The 25,424-nt window shown below is 35.9% G+C and overlaps 1 protein-coding gene across 1 annotated transcript in view; it reads right to left on the bottom strand.

Moving 5' to 3' along the window:
* Positions 1-8,042: 8,042 nt before the first annotated feature.
* G3BP2 (G3BP stress granule assembly factor 2) overlaps positions 8,043-25,424 on the bottom strand; it is a 47,531-nt gene continuing 30,149 nt past the window's right edge. Inside the window, exons 3-12 of the mRNA XM_044682366.1 lie at positions 23,988-24,069; positions 21,890-22,063; positions 20,940-21,030; positions 20,447-20,549; positions 19,701-19,881; positions 18,407-18,505; positions 14,127-14,229; positions 12,451-12,579; positions 11,630-11,748; positions 8,043-11,059 (exon numbers count right to left, since the gene is read on the bottom strand). Of these exons, the coding sequence (XP_044538301.1) occupies positions 10,787-11,059; positions 11,630-11,748; positions 12,451-12,579; positions 14,127-14,229; positions 18,407-18,505; positions 19,701-19,881; positions 20,447-20,549; positions 20,940-21,030; positions 21,890-22,063; positions 23,988-24,069 (1,354 nt within the window). The 3' untranslated portion in view covers positions 8,043-10,786. The remainder of the gene's footprint in view (positions 11,060-11,629; positions 11,749-12,450; positions 12,580-14,126; positions 14,230-18,406; positions 18,506-19,700; positions 19,882-20,446; positions 20,550-20,939; positions 21,031-21,889; positions 22,064-23,987; positions 24,070-25,424) is intronic.

Raw genomic sequence — 25,424 nt, 5'->3', positions numbered from 1 at the left:
AGACTGTCTTTTGCCTTTGTTTCTTTTTTTGTATTTCTTAGTCTTTACTTCTTAGCACAGTGCCTAGTTCCATAGTACCTAGCTTTACATCCCAGTCCCTCAAGCACCAGCAAAAAAAGCCTTTCCTCATTCATCTGTATCATCTTCCCCCATAAAAACGTAAATTCCTTGAAAGTAGGGATTGTTTTGTCCTTTACCTTCCTTCCTCCCCCCCCCCTCCCCATTATCTGGCATTAATAAGGACTTCATAAATGCTAGATGACTGATTGATAGGGCTCAAAGAGGTACAAAGTAGTAACCTGTATGTTCTCTGGAAAGTTATTAGGTATGGTTCTCCTTGTTCCCATGACTAAGCCAAATTACTTGGAACAATAAAACTTTTAAGATGTATCTTTTAAAAGTTTTATTGTTGCCATTTTTTTACAGTGTCATCATTTCCCATCATCTCCACCCCTTCTCCCAGTAGAGCCCCTGCTTGTAACAGAAAACTACTTAAAGCAAAAACAATGATCAGGTCAGAACTGTATAATCTGTAGCTCTTGACTTTCCACTAAGAGAGAGTTATAGGGGTATTTCATATATCTGTTGAGGTTTTGGTTATCTTACAAGGAGATAAGGAAAACATTTTACAACATACCATTTTATATGAATACATAAGACATGGAATGCCAAAATTAGGGTACATATACCACTCCAGTCTGACTAGACCATAGAGAGCTTTTTGCCTAGAAGCCATGATGGTGAGGCAGGAAGCAAGTTATATGGTCAGACATGTGCCTTGAGAATATTACTTTGGAAACTGTGAGGAGGCTGTGTTGAAGGGGAAGAAGTGAATGGAAGAAGGAAGATTCATCAGGAGTCTATTATAGTTATCCTTAATGAGGTAATGGAGGTTTAGAACTGAGAAGGGGATGTGAGCTCCATAAAGGTAATCTCAACAGGATTACTGAGAGGAGCAAGGGAGTCAAGGATAACAATGAGGTTGTGAGCTTGATAACTAGGAGCACAATAATACCCTCAACCGAAAAAGAGACGTTTGTAGGATGAACTGGTGAGGTTCAGATTTGAACATTTTGATTTGGAGATGCTGATGGAGTACAGAGGAAAGATCTAGAGACCAATATGGAATGAGAGTTCAGGAGAAAATACAGATTTGAGCCTCTTTTAGAGTTGGTAATTAAATCCATGGAAGCAGAAATGAGTAATTGAGAGGTCATAAAGAGAATAGTATGGCTATTTATGAGAGTGGCAGGCTCAAAGAAAAGGTTTGTTTTTTAGGGTTTTTTTTTTGATGGAGAAATTATGATTGTAGGCAGTAGAAAGGGTACCAGTAGATAAGAGGAAGTGATAGAAAAAAAGAAAATGAATTACTTATGGAACAAAACTTACAGAGAGAGTGAGAGGGGATTGAATCAAGTATATAAATAGATTCCCTAACTAATAAATGGTAAAGAGATCTGAACAGACAGTTTTTGGATAAAGAAATCATAAAAAATGCTCTGAATAATTACTGATTAGAGAAATGCAAATCAAAACAACTATCAGACTGGTTAATATGATGAAAGGGGGAAATAACATGCTGGCAGAGATTTGGAAAGATGGGGGTATTAGTACTCTGTGGGTGGAACCGTGAACTGATCCAACCATTTTAGAGAGCATTCTGGAATTATACCCAAATAAAACTGTGTATACCTTTCAACCCAGCAATATCACAGAGTTAAGGTGATCAGGGAAAAGAGGAAAAAAAACCTATATGTTATAAAACACGTATAGCAGCTCTCTTTGTGGTGGAAATTGAAGGGATGTCTGTCAATTGGGAAATGGGCACATGATTTTGATGGAATACTACTGTGTGGTAAGAAATGACAAGCAGGTTAATTTTTAGAAAACATGGAAAAACTCACATGGAATCTGAAGAGCAAAATGAACAGAGAGCCAAGAGAATATTTTATCCAGTTACAGAAATATTGCTTAAAGCTTAACTGTAAGCATCTACCTTCAGAGAAAGAACTGATCCTTGACATAGTTATATATATGTATATATATATATAAAAACTGCCAGATGATACCTTCTCATCTGTGTGGGAAGGGAAGGAAGGTGGTAGATACTTGGGAACTTTAATGTAACAAGCAAATTTTTAAAAAAGTAAATAGAAGTCAACATTGTTAAGGTAAGTCAACTTTTCTCAGGCTGGATTAAAGGAGAGGGCAGGTGAAGCTATGGGAAGGTTGTAAGATGTGGAGATATGGAAGCTTGGCCTTGATTTCCATAAAGCAGGGACATCTGCTGAGAGAGGGCGGGATCTGAGGAGTGGAGGAAACTTGAAAGAAAAAGGTATGAAACACTTTATACTGACAGAAACATCATTCGTTTTCAACTAGGAATAATAAAAGGATTTCAGAAAAAACAATGAGGGCCCAAATGAAATGAGCAAGCAGAAATCTGTAATGGACAGCAGAGAGGGAAATGGTTCTGGGGTGGAGAATGATGTATAGATGGACTAATCAACCAGAAGGTCAAAAGCTCATAAAAGGAATAGTTTGGCCAATGTAGGAAAGAAGAGATTAGAGGGATTAGAGGTGAATGAGAACAAGGGACAGTTGTAAGGGTGAGGCAGAGGATGAGACAGGAGATAGAATGATAAAGTGGAGTCAGACGTTCTAGTCATAGGACCTAGGTTCAAATTCTGTCTCTGATGGTTACTACTTGGCCCTGGCAAGCCATTTCACTTTCCCTGAGCTTTTATTTCCTCACTTATAAAATAAGCAGGTTGGACTATATGGCTTCTGAGGCCTAAATCTGGCAGAAAATAAGACTGAGAAACTTGGGAACTCAGGAGTGTGCAAGGTGGCACTGTTATGGCTGATGGTGATGCTTTATAAGCAGTTAAAGTAAAGATGTAGGGCAGCTAGGTGGTGCAGTAGAAAGAGTGATAGGTCTGAAGTCAGGAAGACCTAAGTTCAAATCTAGCCTCAGACACTAGCTGTGTGACCCTAGCCAGCCACTTAACCCTGTTTGCTTCAGTTTCCTCATCTCTAAAATGAACTGGAGAAGGAAATGGCAAGTCACTCCAGAAATACTATGCCAAGAAAAAATTCCAAGGACAGCTGTGGTCTACAGGGTCACAAAGAGTTGGACACAACTAAATGACTGAACAATTGCCATGGAAATGAACCTGGTTTTCTCAATCTCCTGTAGAATTTAATCTTAAATAATAAATGAAAGGCATTTTAATTTAATCTCTACATTCTACTGTAATATGTGTGTGTGTGGTGGGGGAAGGGCAGTATAAGTAATGTCTCCTCAGAAAAGGTTATTGATTACTTGGGGCATAGTCATCTTTAATAACATTCATAGCATCTAGCACTGTGTTGAATACCCCAATAGGTTCTCACTAAATAAAATACTCGCTAAAGTGCATTCAACTGAACTAAGAAAATCCTGGTGAAACAGTAGAGAACATACTTCATGGCCAATGAAGATGGAATAAAACAAGAAGGAAAAAAAGCAGTTTCAGGAATGCTATTGTTGTCACTTAGGTTAGTGGTTAAGGGTTCTCCAATAAGGATGAAAACCAATGGCATAATTTATTTAACCACTGCAGCATGCACACCTTCTCAAACCCCTACTTAACTTCAGAAAAGTAGTTCCTGAGGGTTACCCAAGAAATTTTCTTATTTTCTAATAGCTAAAACAACCAGAAAATAGAAAATTTACTCTTTCAACTTCATACAAAGAGGACTATGGTTCTGAAAATACAAAAAGCCCAAACTAATGGGAAATAGATAAATATGCTGAAGAGGAAAGATCACAGGAGAGGGAGTTAGCTCACTGCCTCAATCACTCATCAGTCAAAGGCACTGCTAAGCCATTTAAGCTCTGAGTACATAGCAATGGCTTCATTTGTAAAATAGGGGTGGGGTTCTCTTGACCCCTTCCAAATTGAAAATCCTATGATTCTAAAGAGAACAAGATACTCAAAGAGTATCAAAGGAACTCAATATGAAAAGACCACATGGCATGAATAAAATTAGACATTGGCAGAGATCTGCCCTAAAGGACCTCTTTAGCTTCCATGAATTTAATTATTATTCCTATGCAGATAATTCCTAGAGATATCTAGTCAGCTTTAGTCCCTCTCCAAAGCTCCAGGCCCATATCTCAGAGGGCACCACTATCCTTCCATTTACTTTAGTTTCCAATCTATTTTTTTTTTCATCACCAGGTCCAAGTCATAGCCACTCACTTTGCAACCTAATCAGTAGTCTGTCACTATTCAGTAAAATCCCATGATTTCCTATTACCCTCCAGGATTACATACAAAGTACTTTGGCACTTAGAGCTCTTCACGATATGGTCACTTAGTACTTTCAGTCTTCTCACACATTTTCTCTCCATCCACAATACAGCCATACTATTCTACTGTTCCTTACATGTGAATCCTTAGCTTCCTTCAAGACTCAATTCAAAATAATACTTTTTCTTACCTATTGGAAGGGACTTCAGCTAAACTTGAATAGGAATTCCTCCTCTAAAGTGATTGACAAGTGGTCATTCTTTGAAGACCTCCAGTAAAGGAGAAGGGCAACTTCCTGAATTCAAATCTGGCCTTAGGAACTTACTAGCAGTGTGATCCTGGGCAAATTGCTTAATCTTATTTGTCTCAGTTTCCTCTTCTGTAAAATGAGCTGGAGAAGAAAATGGCAAACTCCAGTATCTTGGCCAAGAAATGCCCAAATGGAGTCACAAAGAGTTGGATATACCTGACTTTAATGACTGAATAGCTAAAATGAAGGAGATCCCATTACTTCCCAAGGGACTGATAGCTCTTCTGGGTTTTGTATGACCCTGACCTGCTCAACTTGTGAAGAAACATAACTACAGAGCAAAGTGTCAGATTCCTGACTCATGGTAATCCTAACAAATGACCTGGATTCTAATCTTGTCTCAGCTACTTCCCTGTTTGACCTCAGACAAATCATCTCTACAAAAGGGGGTGGGGTGAATGAGATGATCTCTAAGCTTCCAAAGCCTATCATATCAGTCAATACAAAGAATGTATCTCATTCTTCTCTTACCATCCCAACTACTACCACTCTAGTGCTCTCTTCACAAACTGATAATGTATTTATTGATTCCAGTCTACTATATCAAGTCAAAAGTCTTCCATTGGCTTTCAAAGGCTCTTCCCACTAATTCTTGCCTGCCTATTTTCCAACACAAACCTAGTCAGGTCATTTGACATGTTCGGGCATATTATTCTCCTTCTAGCAGTTAAATAGTTTCATTTACTATTGATGTGGTCTCCTACCCTGAGAAAGCAGGGAATATTTCTTCTTTGGTATCCCTTGGTAGCTAGGCACCTAGTTCAGAAAGTTGATATTTGCTGGTCCACCACCTCTGCCCCTCTAACTCACCTTATTTGAAACAATGTTCAGGAAGAACATTAAGACATTTCTTCAATTTTTTTTTTTAAGTTTTGAGGACCATTTCTGCCTTTTAGTAGGACACAACATAAAAGTTTTAATAAGTGACATTTCCATAATATTTTGAAGAATGATTCATAATTTTATCCTACAGTTATAAAGAAAGATTCTTTGGTCCAATGGCAAGATATCTATAATAACGAGTGCTACCTTTTTATTATAGATTAGAAAGTGATATTCCTGACCTAGTATCTTCAGTTGAGGCAAAATTTGAATCTAGCACCTCTGCTTTACAGCCATCCATTAAATGAATTTAAGCTCCTTCTTCAAAGATGTTATGTGTCCCTCTCATATAGTGTAGTTTTAGAGGTAGTTGAAATGAGAGATCATTTCTGAGAAGTTGCCATATAACCAAAAGCAATGAAAGCTAATTAGTAACAGAGATAGGTCTAACAAAAAAGGCTCTGATCTTATTTTCTGTATTTTTTCCTTTTAAAAAGAAATGAGATTTTAAAAAAACGGTTATAGTAGCTCTTTTAGGATTAATTTGATAGTAAACTAGTCCATAGGACTGAAGACAAATCATTCCAACCACCTCCTACAGAAAAGAGAAAAGCATTTTTAGATATGGGCCATATGGAAATTTGTTTTGCTGGGCTATGAATGTTGTAAAGTTTTTTCTTTTCTTTTTTTTTAAAGTTGTTCAATGAAGAGAGCGGGAATTTTTTTACAAAAAGAAATGGGAGTAATTTTACTATAGTTCCTCTATGTAAAAGAATTTTAAATTTCTTTGAAATGCATTTTTTGTTGACATATACTTTTACATGTAGTCTCCTACTTGGCCTTATGTTTTAAACATGAATTCTCCACTAATTTGGTTTTCTTCTATCACTACCAATAGGTACTAACTAGATTATCCAAGGCTTCATATGCATTGAAATTGTCTAACCCCCAAATAAGTCACATATAGGGTGTCCTCAATAAAGAACAATGTAATTTTTCTAATAATTCGGGAATTATATTTGCAAAATTCACAGGAAAATAGCAATCGATTCATGAAGGAAATAGCTAATTTCTTTCTTTAAAAAAAAATCCTTACCTTCCTTCTTAGAATTAATACTATGTATTGGTTACAAGGAAGAAGAATGGCAAGGGTCAGGCAAGTGGGATTAAGTGAGTCTCCCAGGATCACATAGCTAGGAAGTATCTGAGGCCAAATTTGAAACCAAGACCTCATCTCTAGATCTGGCTCTCTATCTGCTGAGCCCCCTAGGTGCTCAATACCTAATTTCTTAACTCTAATTTCCCCCAAAGCATAATTTCTCATCTTTTGGCAATATCATATTTATCCCTACTTTGTCATGTACTTTCCAATGATTAAAAATTCTCCACTAATTAAAGATACATGTGTACCCTTAATGCCATACTTAAATTCATATTTCCATTTGCTAAGAATCATAGTCCATGAATGACACCTGTATGCTAACACATAAACATGGCTAAATAGCAACCCACCCATCTTTAAAAATTTTTAAGAGTACCCTCATGTCCTGTTTTACTGGGCTTTGAAATTTTGTTAAACATCAACTCTCATTTGCATCATAAAAGTTCTAACTTGGCTTTGCCATTAAATGGCATTATTGAAAGCCAATATTGGTTTGCCAGAAATAAGAGCACACACATTAACCATGAAGAATTGTAGTCTCCATTTCTAATTTTCTGGGACAGGAAAAGTTCATAATTTATGGTTAGTCAACATTTTGATCCTCCACAACATTTTTTTTTAACCTTAACTTCTGTGTATTGGCTCATAGGTGGAAGAGTGGTAAGGGTGGGCAACAGGGGTCAAGTGACTTGCCCAGGGTCACACAGACAGGAAGTGTCTGAGGCTGGATTTGAACCTAGGACCTCCCATCTCTGGCCTGACTCTCAATCCACTGAGCTACCCAGCTGCCCCTCCTCCACAACTTCTAATCACCCATTAGTGTGGCCATCCCCACAGTCCATGTATATAACATTTTACTCCTTCCCCAAAATAATGTTCTTCATGAGCATTCAAGCCAGATACACCAAAAGGATACTGTTTTTTAGAATGAAAGTGAAATGTTACTAAAAAATGACAAGCCTAATGTACAGACCCAAGATTAATAAGGCAATTGGTTTTTCCACCACAAATTTTGCCAAAAGTAATAAAAATTAACTGCTTTGATTTTTTTCCTACACCTAAAGCAAATTGTCAAGAATTTGTAATCCAGGAAGATATTTCATTGCATATATTTAAGAGAGAAAAGATAGAAAATGGATTCTATCTTTCCTTCAACAACAGATTTAGCAGTTCTTGTGACCTGCCTTACTAATATTCTGTTTGAAATTCTTAAACTTGGATCCCAGACCATTTTTTCCCTTATGGCAGGTAGAATAACTTCTACTCTAGTATGCTGAAATCTTATTTTTAAAAGTCTTCTTTTTAACATGTAATCTAGATGCTATCTGCCTTCGAAAAGCTAAATTTAAGGTGATTCCTTTTTTTGACTTTTAACAAGAAGTGAAATGCAACTTGGAGAAACAGTTCTTAAGAACAAAAAGCTACAGATGAAATTAAGGACATAGATAAATGCTGCAGACATCAGTAGTTTATTGTATGTTTAGTCAAAACACATTCAAAATGGAAACTCAAAGAATACTTTCCACTGGAAACAATTAACTAGCTTCTACGAGCATATAATGCTTAACACATTACAGCAATAAAGATGGTAATCCACTGTCTTCTATACCTAACTCAAGCCCAAATGGTAAAGCCAGTTTTGTTGAAATGGGGTCAGAATGATCAAAAACTACCATCAACAAATCAGCATTTAACAGTAATGGTAGGTGAGTCTTTGCTTTTGCTGGAAAAAAAAAGGGGGGGGTGGGGGGGGACAAGAATGTTAAAAGTCCACAGTACAGTAGGTGAGCAATCACCATGTAAACTTCTGTTTGATATTTTAATTAATGATTTAACCATGGTTTTCAAAGAAGCAATACTGAAGCGGAATGGCTCTTGGCTGTTCTAGGTTTCTACACTTCTATTTGTAATTACTCCTGGTGCCAGAAAGAGTTTATATGATGGCAAGGCGATGATCGAGCATTAGGAATAACCAAAGTAAGAAAGGGAAGGAGAACATAGGGTAAAACAGAGATGGGGTGGGGGAGGACACAAGACACAGGGTAAAAAGTTTAAAGAAAACATGGGTAATAAACTACTTATTTTAAAATAGTTTGAATAAAGGTTTCAAAACTCAAGACCAAAGTCACATTTTCTGGTTAGGACTTCAAGTACTATACTTAACTTTTGAAACTGTAAAACAGTTTCAAGTAGGAAAAAAAAATCCTTAAACCAGAAATGGAAACCAGGAAATGTGTCTCCAAAAAACATGAAATAGTGCAAGACTTCCCATCAAACATGGAAGACCTCAATTCTGGGAAGAAAAAAAACTAGACAAATATAATTTCACTCACATTACTTAGTACAGGAAAAACAAAAGATGTGCGTCACCTGCCGGTTTACTAGAGAGCAAACAGTTGCATAATTCTGAAACAAGTTGCTACCCATAACAGTGGGGGAAAAAAACCCAAAGCGTTACAATGTAATGAGGTCTTCCATGTTTAAAAGCAGCTTTAAGTGGTCAGTCATACTTATCCACTTCACTTCTAACCTGAAGCATCAGATACTGGTGTTTACTGAATGCCACTGCATACAACTGGGGAATATCCTTTGCTACTTTGCGGTTTAATTTATGAAGGCAGGATAGCAAGTAATTCAGTAGTTGCAAACCTTCCTCACAGAATTGCTTAAGATCCATGTAAAAATAAAAAGGATGTCGCCCCAGCCCTAAATTCTGAGCCACATGGGTACTAACTAGTTCAAGAATTGTGCAAAATGGACAGTTCCCCTCCCAAAACAAGATGCAAACAATTATAGCTGCCCTCTGCTCTGAAAATTGCAGTATCCTCATTTAATCTTCACTTGCCACATGTTGATCTGATCACTTAAAAATTATTATTAGAAACATACATTAAGTTGATTGACTTTTCAAAAGCACCTCCAAATGGGAAATACCAACATTCATTCACGTTCATGCTTTTTAAGTGAAAAGTCAGGCCTGGGGACTATTTAGATGTCTCCCTCATCTCCCACCCCTCCCTTAAGCCACTGCACCTCCCTCCCACAGAAAGCATCACAGCTGTTAACTGAAAGCAAGGGAAAGAACATGCTAGTCACTTTTACTGATTTAAAGATACTGCAATTTTTATACATTTCAATGATTTCTTTAAACAATTTTGCAGCTGTTTGGCTTTGCAGCACAGCAAACCATACACTCTACTGTACAAAATCACCAGCGAGACTGGAATGATGTATTAAGAGAAGGCACCATCATGCTTATTACATTACCAGAGAACTAAAAATACAGTAAGGACAATTTTCACTGTACACAGCTTAAAGAAAGGACAAAGGGAAGGAGGAGTGTGTTGAGCAGCCAACCATCCCTGGACTGAAGAGGGGCAGGTAGAAAATTCTTAGATGAGTTACTATACTGGTCTAATACTCAAGACCAGAGCAATTGAGTTCTGGACCATATTATTTAGTTCACACCTAAAGGATTTCCCTCTGGAATATACTTTTTAAGTCTTGGTAAGGTTTACATGTGCACATGTTGGTCATAGCCAGCAGACCAAATGCCTGCATCATTTCAGAATCTATTCTCTATCTAGAGAAGTACTTTCTGTTTTCCTGCTGCCTCCTCCTGCAGATGTCAATGGAATTGAGTTCAGAGTACCCATTAGTGCATTTTGATAAGTGCATAACAAGAGTTTTTTTTGTTTTTTTTTTGTTTTTGTTTTTGTTTTTGTTGGTGGTGGTGGGTTTTTTTTAGCCAAGTGTTCTTTAAAAAAAAAAAAAAAAAAAAAAAGGCAAGATTCTCCAATTGCACAAATTGCACTATTGATGTTTCCAACAGTAATAGGCAGAAACAGTAACACTTAAACAAAATGTGCAGCAGAGGATTTTTGACTGAAAAGGACCAGAATTCAGTTGGGCATGTCTTTTAGGTTCACTTTTGTTGCAGATCATTTAAGATATTGGTCATTTCTCAGTCCTTAATTCTCCAAGTCTAGATTTATAAATTAACAATGTGAATCCTGTTGTGAAATTGGGGAAAGAATGTCCACCTCAATTTAACTGGTAACCAAAGGATGCTTTTCACATCAAAGAAATGATCAAAAAGGCTGTGTCACATTCCAAAGCCAAAAAAATTAACAAGAATGCAAACACGACGAATAATGTACCACTGCCAAGACTGTCTGCCAACAGTGGGGTTTTTCAGCGACGCTGTCCTGTGAAGCGGCCTTCCATCTGCCCAGCTCCTCTTCCAGAGCCAAGTTTTTGTGCCATGCCGCCTCTAGGAGGAGGTCCTCTTCCATCACGATCACGCATCATTCCACCTCCCACGATGCCACGAGGACCCCCAGGACCCCGATCATTGCGCCGAAGGTCCCTACGATCATCACCTCCACCTCTAGTTTCTCGCTCTCTTGCAGCTCTGGTTTTTTTCTCTTCTACATTCAAGCGGACTTCCCCACGGAACATAATTGGCTTTAAAATGGAAGGAAGGTTTAATTAAATTAGATCCTTCATCACTAGGTTTCACAGAAAGAGGAAAATTCTTTAAAAACCACCACTACCACCAAACACTAAGTCCCAACCAACTCTTCTTCCTCGACCAATAAATCAGCAGTCTTAAATTTCTATCTCCCACCCTCTCAAGGTATCAAAATACAGAAAATTATGTATCCTCACTAATGATAAGCTATGACAAACATTTATATTTTATAATTTATTCACATCATTATTAAGGAAAGTACTGATTTGTCACAGAATCAGTATTTAGAGAGGAAAAAGAACATTCAGTTTTGAATTTGAATTGGGAAAGCTTATAGTATAGTCAAGGTCATGGAAATAATAAGGAACAGAAATGGAGCTGCAATCCGGGTTCTGATTTTATACTCACTGAATCTGACTCTCTACCCCATAGATATCTTCAGGGAAGGTTTTCAGATGAGTCCCTTCCAACTCTTTCTCTAGAAGCCTATGAAACTAATTCATTATTGCTATAAGATACAATAGAAACATCATACTCTTTCAAATAAACTTGAGTTAACTTACTTTTGCCACTAAGATTCTCTGAACAGGTTCAGAGTCATCAAAAACCACAAATCCAAAATTTGGTAGCTTTCCACCAACTCCTTTAGTATTAATGCGAAGTTCCACTACATTTCCAAAACCTAAAAAAAACAGAATAGCACATTAAAAAGCCTAAGACAAATCTTTGAAAAGAATAGGTTTAAAAGCTTCTCCAAAGTCTTAATTCTATGACTTAATTTTACTCTAAACTGAAACAAAAGATAGTTTTTAAACAAGGAAATGCAGTTATCCATCTAACTAATAACTTAAAGCTTGATTCCTAGACTTCTAATCCTCAAGGAAAGACTCCTGGAATCATAGGTAGCTCAATTGTGGAAGCAGGTAGCAGGCAACTAAATAGCCAGTGTCCACATTTTAGCAGCTACTATAGCAATTAGGAATTCTAGCCTCTCCCTCAAAATCCCTAAAGCTTGGCAGAGTACAATTTCCTAGTTCTGGCCCCACACCCTTGCCCCGTCTGTCTATACTGAACTACAAACTATACTCCAAGGTTGTACCGTATTTCTTCTTGTTCTCTACTAACTTGGGAAATGCCACATATGTCAGCTAAAGCAGTGTGTCACATTCTTATGATTTTATGACATACTGTTAGAAAATGAAAAATTTCCTAGGAGGGATGAGGAAGAAGACAAGAGGCTAAAAAGAAGTTGGGGAAGTGGCAAAACAGGATAAGGGAGCAAAAATTTTCCAAGACTATACTGCCAAGAAAAATCAGTATTTTATCTCTTCCTATAGTGTCCATACTAATTTAAAAAATATAAGTTTAAAAAAAGAAAACTTACTCATGAAGAATTCTTTTAGCTCATTCTCATCAATGTCATGTGGCAAGTTGCCCACAAAGAGTTGGTGACTGTCTGGGTAACGAATTATTCTTCGGTTATCTGACTCATTCTGCTCCATATCTCCTCGGCCTATGAACAGAGATGGAATAGCTCTTACAAATTCAAAAATGATAATTTCTATCTTGACATTTCTGAAAATATCCTTCTCCCCTTCCCCATTCAGCAAGCTATCAAAGAAGAAAAAAAGGTTCAGCAAAACAAACCAAGATATCACAATTCTGCTATGACAGAGTAAGCGACATTCCCTAATCTAAAGTCCCTCATCTCTGCAAAGGAGAGAAAGAGAAGCATTTTCTTTACTCTTCTTCCATGCCAAGCTTAATTATTATACATTAGTCTTCTTTTCCTTCTTTCATTTCATTTACTTTTTTAAAAATTTCACATACCATATACTGCCCAATCAAGACATGCTTTTGTATTCCTTTTTGGATATGAAAAATCCTTACAGAAGAAACAAAAATCTTGAAAAGGAATTTTACCAAATTATATTAATTATGTTTGGTATTTAGTTAAAACACCATACTAAGCTGAAAATGTTAAACAAGAGCTCTTAACCTGGAATAAGAAAGACTTGAATTCAAATTCTGCTTTTTAGTCTATATGACCCTGGGTAGGTCTCGTCCCCTCTCTGTGCCAGTTTTTTCTTCTGTAAGACAGGGAAATTGAACTAGATGACCTCAAAGGCTCCTCCTAGCTGTAAAGCTAAGACCCTGGGACATCTCCAGAACTTCTCAACAGGCTGACACATATCTCTGTTACTGGATCTTCACAATCACCTCATGAACACTAAGCATCTCTCAAGTTAAAGTGATGCTAAGTAAAGTGCCAAGGACTTTTGGCATCTTCTGATGCCTGCTCAGTCTGATTTCTTAGGAAACAATAACTGAGGCCCATCAAGAAAGAAAACTGGGGTTCCTGGGAGCCAACTCAATTTTCACAATCAAATTTTAAAGTGTTTATCGACAATTTTTAACAATGGTCCAAAACGGGCCAATCAAGCTGTTTATGAAAAGGTAAAGTGGTTAAGAGTCTAGTCCCAGAAAACAGGGGCCGACAGAAGGTTCTGGGGAGAGAACTAAATCCATGTCAGAGGCTGTGACTGCCCCACTTGATGTTCTATAACTGTTTTACTTTGTTTCAAGAGAATATGCACAGAGGTCAGAAAATAAGGAAATAGCCACAAACAGCATCAATGGATATTCCTAAAGAGGAAAAGGCCCGAATCTGTGATTTTATCAATGTGAAGAACTTCCCTACATTTTACTGTCTGCATAAAACCTTTATTTGGAAAGCTAATTGACTTGATATGTCCTTGTTTTCAGCAGCTCTTGCTGACCACAGAATTCCAATACATACATATATAAACTCTCTAATTATTAAAGAATCTTTTGGAGGCAGCTGGGTGGCTCAGTGTATTGAGAGCCAGGCCTAGAGATGGGAGGTCCTAGGTTCAAATTTGGCCTCAGACATTTCCTAGCTGTGTGACCTTGGGCAAGTCACTTAACCCCCACCATCAGCCCTTACCACTCTTCTGCCTTAAGGCAGAAGGTAAGGGTTTTTTAAAATATGATTTTAATTGAAAGTGCTTTCAATGTTTGCCAAAAAAAGAGGTTTACCTGGCCTTGGTCCCCTGGGTGGGAAACCAGGTCGTTCTCTTGGACGTTGTTCACGCACACGAGGTGGCTGAGACTGAGCCTCGGATTTAGTTTCAATTCTTGGCTAAAACAGGAGAAAAAATACCATTAGGCAATATGCTAACATGGCACCTGAAATAAAGCAGGTTCTTATGAAATTTGAATAATTACAAACAGTTCAAAAGTTTATATATAATAATAACTTTGGGAATAACAATATAAAAATCTATCAATGTGAAAAATAATTTTTATAAGGTATTCTGTACCAATCTAGGACTGTAGGGTAGTCTCTTTCTATTATTCGTAGAAGCCCAGTTAACTCACCAATTAAAAATGAAATTTGATTTATTATAGCTGGATCAAGGACAGGTCCTATAACAAATTAAAGAAATTCTTACTAAGACAAGACCTAAAAGAAAAGTAAATTTATACAAAATAATGGGCTTCTGGCCAGATTGGTAAGAAAAATGTGCAGAAGAGAACATGGGAAAAAATTGTTTCAGTTCCATCAGTCATTGCCCATTAGAATTATCTATCTAAATTACATAGGAAAACAAATCCCAACAGTTGTTCTATTTTCCCAACCACAAGTCATCAATTAATAACAATAAGGCAAAAAAAAAAAAAGCAAAAAAAGAAAATACATCTAGAAATAATCTCAAACAAGCTTAAATACCCATCCCATGGAAATATACTTTCAAAACTTATGAAAATAATCCCTTACTTAGTAAATAAAGGAAAGAAGAAAATTAAATAGACACACCATTAATAAATGTCTACCTCACTGCCAGGAAAGTATCATTGCTATATTAGGTTATCACCTTCAGACATCTAATTAAAATGGTATGAGGTTGAAGAATAGAAGTCTCAAAAGTTTAGAAAAACAAATTAAGTCTTCTATCTTTATGAAATTAGAAGCAAACCATTAATTACTCTTGTCCCCATGTACTATGTGAAATAACTTTGCAGGCAAAAGGCAGAAGCTCAATTAATTTTCTTATAGCATCCCAATTATTCAAATAGAAGTTCCTTGATATTTAAATGAATTAATATTTAAATGATCAATAGACTGGTATCTCTCTAAATAATTTCTTACTATTCATTCCTATATAAACTGATAAATATTTAACTGTTGAATCTGTTATTCTGAAAATGTCCAGAAAAAAGTTGGAGGGAACTTTAGGTCATTTAATCCAAGTCCCTCACTTTACAAAACAAAATTCAAGCAGAGAAATATATTCTTTAATCTTTATTCTAGTTTTCAAATTAAATATATAGAAGACTATGAGTTAATGCTCGCCTCTGAATGGTTTTGAGGATCCTCTATTCTCCATTAAGAATAGCATTACTGGGTATCAGGATTCAACTTTAAGATCTCTTCCAAAAAAAATAAACTGTTATCACCTGAGCTTTGAGACTATAATCAACAGTACTACTAGAAAAAGTACATATAAGTCATTAATGTTATGGAGTTTGTCTAGACAAATCCATAAGTCTAGAAGCCAAGGTTCAAACCTTGGTTCCATTGCATGACTTGCATTGAGCAAAATTCTGCCAAGTCACTGTACTAGTTCTAACCTCAGTTTCTTCAATGCAAGAACAGCTGGAAATTTATGATTGTACTTACTGACTCTTTAAAGTTTAACCAATTAGATGTTTAAAAAGAATCAGAATGATAATAAAACCAGAGAAAAATACAGAGAATTTTAAAGTGAGCATTTTAAATAAAACTTTGTGTTCTGCTTTTGAAAGGCAGCATGGGATAGTGACTAGAGAGCTAGCCTTTGCATCAGTAAAGATCTGGGCTCAAGCCTTCCCTCTGACACATACTACCTGTCTGACCATGGGTAGTAAGCCATTCACTCAAGCCTCTCAGGGCCCCAGGCAACCCTCTGACTTTAAGTTACAGGCGAGTTGCTTATCTGCATCTGAATCAAGGCAGTTTCCATACCAGGAGTTAAATGAAATACCAGAATTTGAGTTCTAGCTCAGCAACTTTAACTTCTCCGAACTTCATTTTGAGCAAATATTATCTGCCCTCCAAACAGGATTATTGTGAGGATCAAACAAAATCATGTACTCAAAAGGGCACTAGAAATCTCCATACAAAAAGTTTCACTAAGAACTGTTAATCCTCATCAAAACAGGTATTTGTTAAAAAATTATTAAAACAGCATCTTAACAACCTGCCATTTTTGAAAGTCATAAGAGAAAACTAAATTTCTTTGTTTCTTAAATGCATCTTTTTCAAATTTTACCCTTTAAAACAGAACTATAGATCTCTTAGCTGACAATTGGTCTCTTCCATGTTCAAATATAAAAGGAATTAAAAGTAAAACTAAAAAAGATCAGAATGGATAAGGAGATACCTATACTCAAGAATTCAAGAGGAAAAAGCCCCAGCCACTATCCAAAATCTGTAATCATCATCACTGATGAACACTACAATCAGGCAAAAGGATGTCTGAATAAAGGGGAGTGAGGGGATAAGTCAGAAGTCAAACAAATCCTCTTTTATTGATCTTATATAAGTGCTAAAAGTCATGTTACCCATTCTCATTAATCTTGAGTCAATTATTTGATAAAAATTAGTTAACAATAAGCTTAATAATAAAATTGCATATTCTGCAGTATTACTGGAGGGGATGGCGGAGGTAAGTTATATGAGAGAAGGTAAAAACATAAATATTTTGCCAGAGTGCTTGTCAAAATATCAAGCCCTACAAAATGGAGGTCACTGTCAACAATTAATGAATATAACATTAATAAAAACAGAAATGCTGACCAGTTATTAGTCATTAAAAAAGACACCAACAGAATAACAAGACTTTAGTTAAATATACACTATTTTATATGAACTAGCTGACATATAATAAATTCTCTCATTACTTTAACTCACATATGTATATTTATACTTAAGTACCTAGAATTTCATACCATTTAATGTGAACTATATATATATATAAAAACACATTAAAATCTTGTTCAAAAGGAATTCTATCAAGTTTCTGAATAAAACCACAGCTTTTTATTATAAGACAAATGTCCTTTATCTTAGAAGTGGTGACTGACAGCAATTACCCTGTGTCACTGGCAAGGACATATTTTTTCATTTTCTCCCAGTTCTGGGAAAACTAATTTTATGTCTGTTATCAGACTGTTTAAGGACAAGAAAATTCTTTTAAATTGTAACATATGCTATAGCTGAATGAGTGCCTTTAGAAGCCAAATAAAGTATTAAAAACATAATGGTAAGCAAATATGAAGCCAATTTCCCTTTGTGGTTAGCTAAGAAACCTGGAAAATTTATGAACATGCACACAAGCGTGCACGCACACGCACACGCACACACACACACAATTTAACAAGAAAAAAAATGGCTCTATGAAAACTGAGCAACTCCACAAGCTTAATACAATCTTATCACAAGGAACATGGAATGAAAACAATGGTTTTAAAGATCCAAAGGTCACATTATTTAAGAGTTCTTGCTGAAAAATATCAGAAGTCATTCAGAACTTTAAAGACTGAAAAAAAAAAATCACAGGAAATTAAGCAAACTACTTTAAAACTAAAAACATTTAAATTCATGATCCAAAATTATGCCAGGCACTGGAAAGGATAACCAAATAGTCCCTAATTATCTATTTGGAAAATACCTCCTGAACATCAATTCTGATCCTGACCTATATCGTTGCTTATAAATAATGTCTGTGTAGTTAGTTACATTACCAAAATGACTGACATTGGTTTGCAAAATACTTGATCCATAAGTGAACACTACAGTCATAAGTTGGTACAGGTTCCATTTTAAAAGATATGAACCACACATGACTGATTGAAACACAGTATACAATGAAAGTTCATATTCTATTTTAATAGTGAATCTTTATGAAATATTTGTGCTTTTCCTAAATCATTAAATTCCTCTAAGGCTATATAATTAGAAGACCTAAAATCTCCTTGCTACAAATTTTTTTTAAAGTAAAAATCAGCACCTCTAGATATTTTCTGTAAAAGCCTTTAAGTTATAGTATAAACTTCAGAAGCCAACTTAATCTGTATTATCAACACTCATACCTCAAATACCACTTATTTGTATGTAATGGAGATTCAGCATTTAAAGTGAGTGCAAAAACATATAAGACAAGTTGGGTTTTTTTGTATGCTTAAGCAATGACAATTTCTGATTGACTTATAAAAAAGTAAGCAATTGGCAATGTAACAAGGATACAATCCAATGTGTTCACAGATTGGGTTACCTGTGAGACTGGTGCTTTAACATGGGGTGGAATTCCAGAGGAAGAAACAGTACCACTAGGAGGCAGGTTTTTACTGGTCACTGAAGCCCAGGAGAAAGCCTGCAGGAAATGCAACAAACCTAGACTACTAATCATGGAAAACCACCAACATTTCTATAGGGAAACTTCCAAATACATATTTTCTGTTCATTTCTAAACTATTTATTTATGAAGACAACTGAATACAGGCATACACATGCCAGCCTATGTGCCCACTTTCAAAAGCTCCTCAATTACAAGAGCCCACTTATTAAATTATAAATGATTTCAAATGTTTAGTTTACAAGCTCCTCCACATGCCACACCACAAAATACTATGGAGGAGTAAGTGGCCAACAAAACCATACTACTACTCATGCGGGAAAATCCTGACCCTCGCAAGGCAAGTAGTGCCCCCCACTCCACCTCCACCCCACCTTTTAAACCCTTCAGAGAGAGATAGAAGGGGTGGAAGGGATAGAGGACTCACTGGAAAGATTAGCAGATATTCCCCCAATCCCTTGGAGTAACATTTGATGCACTTCCTCTAAAAGTTGCACCCCTTCCCATTACCCAAAATAAACTGTAGCCTTCGAAGAAGCTCAAGAAATAATTTCACTATTTCTGTGAAATAGAAATTACATTCAGAAAAAAGGGATTAAAGTAGTTTTAAATAGTAATCTTGTGAACAAGATCTGAAATCCATCTTGTCATTTTATCAACTTGAATATAATCTTCATTAACCAAATGCCTAATCCAGACTAAACTAGTACTCTAAAAAATAAAAAAGCACAGGACCTCATTTTAAAATGGAAACAAAAGATTTGTCTCCATAAATTTCTAATATGCTCTTTTATTTAGGAAGGGTATGTGTTATAGCTTCAACTATCAAAACTGTTAAATTTTCATCTGTGTCCAAAGCATGCTACAGTACAGAATGAAACAGCAATTTATTAGTCTTACATGGAACTGCATAATATCCCAATTCTGTATTAGATGCTGCACATTTGTGACTGAGCATCAGAAAATCAATCATTACAACCTTGTCTGGGGATCTTTTAAGAGAAAACAAACACAAACATGAAAATCTACATTCAGGTATTTAAGATCAAAAGTTCATACAGCAAATTTCAGATGTAAAAATAAATATTCATGAATTCCATTATGCATTTTAATATATTCAACTTATTTGAAATAAGTAAAGTTGAACATATGTACTCTGCTGGGTAGGAACATTTGGTGCTACAGATCTACAAAGAGATCACTTTGATCTAACCTTTGGTGGTTCCTGGGGCAGAGAAACAGGTTCAGCAGGAGGTGGAGAAGCCGACTTCTCCTCAAGTTCTTCCAAGTTCTTCTCCTCCACTGGAGGTTTCAACTCTTCAGTTTTTGTCTCAGATTCAGGCTCAGGTTCAGGATCGTGAGAAGATTCTTCCAAAGGCTCCTCTATTCCATTACTATGACAAGATATTTTGTTCATTCTCAATGTCTAATAACTATTGAATGAAATTAAAGAGCAACCCAATTTCCAATTTCTGATCTTCAATTTCATAAGTTTTGTTATTAGCTATGTGCAAATGGGTTTTGTAATTACTTCAGAAGACTAGTGAGAGCCATGGGATAATAAATGACAGCAACAATGCTCCCCAGCACCAGCTAAAAAAAAAAAGTTATCCCCTCCTTATGAATGTTTAATTAATATTGGTTTTACACTGTTTTCAGGCCAGGGTGTCAAATGTCAATTCCTAGAGTTTACAAACATACTAAATCCCAAAGTTCAAATAATTGTGCATTAAGTTAATGACACCATCTCCTCTAAGAAGGACAGAAGACTACATGTTGCACTTAGCACACAGCAGGTACTCCATTAAGATCTGATTGATAGAGGGATGACCCAGAGAAGCTCCACAAAGTGATGTAACTGCCTCTACCTACTCCATTGGTATTTCTAGAAAAACAAATGCCCTTTGGAACAAGATAACAATGTCCACTTTAACTTCTGAACACTAGAACCATTCTTACGTCACAGGGTGAGTTTCATAGTAAGCGCTGTTGGCACTTTCTTGCACAGGTTCAGGGGAGGGCTGCCGTTCTTCCTGTTCCTCTTCTACTTCTTCTTCTGATTCTGACAGACATTACATAAAACATAGCATCGCTCTTCAGGAAATGAAATATGAAAAAATTCCCCCCAAAATGAATTTTTAATATCCTTGGGAGACTGATATGAATATTAAAGATTGCTTGTGTAATGCCTGCCTCTCTGTAACAGCAATATCTCACATTTCCCATCTTTCCACAAAGGTAAAGAACTCAGAATATAAGACTTTCAAATTGTACCCCATCTCTCTTGTCAAATGATTAGAAGAAAGAATCATTTTTGTGAAGATGGCTGTGTTTGAGACTTTTAATAGAAAAAAGTTTAAAGAGTATTTCCCAGTTTTTAAAAAGTAGTAAGTTATAAGGATCTAAGTTTTAACTCAGAATTCTTGGCTGCTTGTTTTTTCATTTTCCTTACCTTCATCAAGTTCAGGTTCAGAATCACAAAACACTTCATCCTCATAACGGAACATGTCATTATGAACATAAAACTTATTTGGAACAGATCCCTGAAGAAAAAGAAAAAAAAATCCATCAATAACTACAAGTTTAATATCATGTACAACACTGAAATATGTATTTATATATGTCTTTAAAATTAACATATAAATATCTTCAAATTTTTTCAATAAGCTATCACCCAAATGAATCACTAAAATATCTACTTCCAAATTCTACCTGTAAGCAATTCCCATATAATTTGTTCCAAGTTTCAACAACTATGACCATTTAGCCATTATTACACAAATCCTACTGAAACAACCTAATGATCTGAGCTAGCACTTGGATTCTCAAGCATCAGTGTGCAGTCATATCATCTAATACATAAAGGCCTTTAAAGATTGATGTTTCCACAGAACTGAGTTGGGTATGACTATTCTCCTTTGTAAAGAGCACTTTAAGAAAAAAAATATCGGGAATATGGAAGCTTATTAGAGAACTTTATAATTTAAAAAGACAATCTATTAAAGAATTTAGTCATTTAAAAAGATAACCTGTTATAGATAAAACAGAAAAGTGACTGCATTATTTCCTGAAATCTTTAAATTATCTACAATGCTTACTTTTCAATTTCCAACAGATCTATGGCTACCACGAATTATACTAACAGGCTCTAAACATATTTTTTTAAATTAGTAACATATTTACTACCTATAATATAACCTTGGACAAGTTACTTCATTTCTTAAGGACTAGAATAGGTGGCTTCTAAGGTCATCTATTCCATTAAGGCATTGAACTCTTAACTCTATGAGCCTATTACTTTCATATATAAACTGAAACAAGTAGAAGACATTTTTTGCATCCTTGACCAGCATACAGCTACAACCAACTGTACTGGTAAAAATAAAAACTCAAGGAACTTACTTCAGGAGCCAGGACAAAGGTTTGCATAAATTTCCTGTCCGGTTGTCCACTATTGGACAGCAAACCCATGACCTGCACAACTACTCCATCACTCAAGGTGGCATGAGCATCCACATGACGAATCTTAGTGTGACACTCACTGAACTTCAGAGACAATACTTTATGGTGAATGTCCTTAAAAAGAGAAACAAATGTTAAGACAATGGAATTCAGGATAAAACAATTCACCGTACAATGCAAACTATAATCATTTTGGATAGCAATCTGGTAGCACACTGAAAAAAAAACAAAACAGTATACCTTTTGATCCAAAAATCAGTTAGTGTGAATAAAACAGTAAAATTTGTAATGGTAAAAAACATGTAACTATCTAAATGCTCAACAGACTGAATAAATTTTGGCTTATTAATGTAAATTGGGAGGCTTTTTGTTCCACGCTTGTGATTTCATCGATGTAGAACATTTTCAGTGATGATGCGCCCTCCACCAATGCCAACTAACAAACACAGTAGAACTGTTGTATAATAACATAAATTTAAAGAATTACATACTAGCTACAATTATATAGGAAAAAAATCTAAATCCACCTGAAGGAGATACAGATGGAATAACTAACATTTAAAGATGAAGAGCCTCAAAATTTAGATATTTAAAGATAAAAATTTATAAGATTAAAATGTTAGACACCAAAAAAGAAAACATTGAACTCATATCCTAAAATAGCTCATCACTTATGACCTGACTTACTCTAGTATATCCAAACCAATTTACCTTTTGTGTATTATCCCACCCATCCAAAATCAATCCTACATCTCCAAAATCATTGCTTTCATCTCATTACTCTCCTAACACACCCTCTCAAATCAATCAAATCAAAAACAAACAAATAACTCCAAGTGAATTCTAAGCAAAGGTTTATATATGATGCAATGCCCAATCTTACCTGTCTCCAGCTTTCCCCAACTGTTTCATAACCCTCCAATCAGGCTCCTCTCAGCATTACTACCCTACTTACCATGCTTCTATCTAATTCCAAGACAATATTCATTCAGTACCTTTTGTCAACAGCTAACTGACAAAAATCCAAATCCTATACTCATTTCAGCACCCAGCTGAAGTCCCACTTCCTCAATAAAGTCTTTCTTTATTATAAAAATGAGGTAACACATGTAAAGTGCTTTGTGATAGTAATGGTAGAACTTCACATGTTCTCTTATTTGAGCCTGAGGATTATTATAAACCCCATTTAAAAATCGAGCATGTTGAAATTGTGAGGTTCTTTATTTTAAATTTATTTATTTACTTAATTAATTTAGAATATTTTCCCATGGTTACATGATTCATATTCTTTCTCTCCCCTCTCTCATAGCTAACAAGCAATTCAACTGGGTTTTACATGTAGATTGTGAGAGTTTAAGTGCTTCCCCAGGGTCACACAGCTAAGTATCTGAGGCAGGCTTTGAATTCATGTCTGCCTGACTTCATGTTCAACAATATCCACCATACTATCCAGCTTCCTTTCACCATATTGTATAATACATAAGTTTTGTAAATTATCTTTTGCTTCTTAGAATCCTATAGCACTATAATCATTGCACAATTTGGTGCAAGAATATAGCGTCCACACATTGCTCTCAATTAAAACTTATGTGATTGTCATCACTGTCTACTCTGGAGTCTGTGCTCAAGAACAAGGATCATATCTTTTGCTTTATATCTTTAAAGCATTTGGCACAGAAGTACTTAAATCTATTGAACAAATACTTTCAAACATTAAGTACTCCACATACCCTACCTAGGACAGTGATGTTGAACCTATAAGAGACCAAGTGCCCAAACTGCAACCCATATGCATGTGAACTTCCTGTCTTACCCCACACAGAGAAATATTTAGGAATTGCTCCCATAGGGCTGCTGGGCAAAGGGGGCAGGTGATCAGAGAAATGGCCTCAGGTGAGGTAGAGAGGGAGCAGGGAGCAGCCCCTTTCAGCACACGTACTATAGGTTCACCAACGTGGCCCTAGGACATCAAGGCTGTTTCTATTTTGTCTAGTCATTCCAACCGACATCCCTTAAGCAAAGGGGGAAAATCACCTACATTTTGGCCATATACTGCTTCCTGCGGCTTTCCACTAGCATCCACTCCACCATGAACGTAGGAAGAATTCCTACCATAAAACCTGTAAAGACAATTGAATGGTTAATATTGCATTCACCAAATGCTTTTTTTCAAATTATACTATGGCAGTATTAGTAGAGTTAACAAAAAATTTAATGCTTTATAAAAACAAAAGAGGCTTACTTCTCGATTAAGAAAACTGAGGCTATTTGCCTTAAGAGCTCACTCTTCTCCCTTACTTTTCAACACTAAGCCCCTTCTCATTATTCCTGTTTCTCTCCTCTTTTACTCCAGTCTATAATGAGGAAGCCCTTCTTGCTAAGGTCAACTTTTCATGTGCCCTTAATCCCATTATCTCATCTTCTCCAGCAAATTACTGACCCCACCATACTCCTATCTTGAATTTCTTCCATCTGCTGATTTCTTCCCTACTTTCAAATATATCTATACCCAAGGTTCTCCCATCTTAAAATAAAGTAACAATAACAAAACCTACACAAGCTCTATATTTTGACCTCACCATTTAACTTCTTTCTCTAAAACTACCAATGATCTCTTAATTGCCACATATGAGGATCTTTTCTTGGTCCTCATTCTTAACTTCTGCTATATGACACTACTTCCAAGATTCTCCTTCTGGACCCTCTCTCTTCTCTGTGTTTTTGTGACACTACTCTCTCCTGGGTCTCCTTCTGACTGACTATTCCTTCTCACTCTCTTTTGCTGATTCATTATTCCTATTACATCTCCACCAACTGTGGCTCTATACCAAGGCTCTGTCCTGGACCTTCTCTTTACTCTTCAGATTTGTGAACTCAACTTCTATGAGCTTAATTATCACCCCTATTCAAATAATACACATTTAACTTTTCCAGTATAAGGTTCTCTCCCAAGTTTCAGATGCACTCCTCCAACTGCCAAAAGTATATTTCAAACTGGATGCTCCAGAAACATCTCAGATTCAATGAATCCAAAACAAAAATGTGTTACCTTCCCTTCAAAACTAAGTCATCTTCTAAACTTTCTCATTTCTAAAGGCAGAAAGGAAAGGGGCATACCAGATTGGTAATGGTTAAAAGAGATTGATCTGTGGAACTGATTAGGTATGTAAAAGAAGGAAAAAAACAAAATAACCGAGTACTTTATGAACCTAGAACCAAAATACTGAGTTTTTATCCCATTTGACAAAAATTGGTGGGAATAATAGAAAGCAATATGGCAGAATTTAAGTTTAGTTTAACATCTCCCACTATATTAACAAGAAAAGCTCCAAATGGATACATGGTTCTGAAGTAAAAGATTACATAATAAACAAATCAGAGGAGCAGGAAAGGAAATAATCCTTTTTAATTTTGGACAGAAGAGTTCATGACCAAACAAGGAATAGAGGATCACAGAAGATAAAATGGACCATTC

The sequence above is a fragment of the Gracilinanus agilis genome, chromosome 6, assembly GCF_016433145.1.
Source record: "Gracilinanus agilis isolate LMUSP501 chromosome 6, AgileGrace, whole genome shotgun sequence".
Taxonomy (NCBI): domain Eukaryota; kingdom Metazoa; phylum Chordata; class Mammalia; order Didelphimorphia; family Didelphidae; genus Gracilinanus; species Gracilinanus agilis.
Note: the sequence above shows the minus strand (reverse complement) of the source record. Positions and strands in the feature narration are given on the sequence as shown.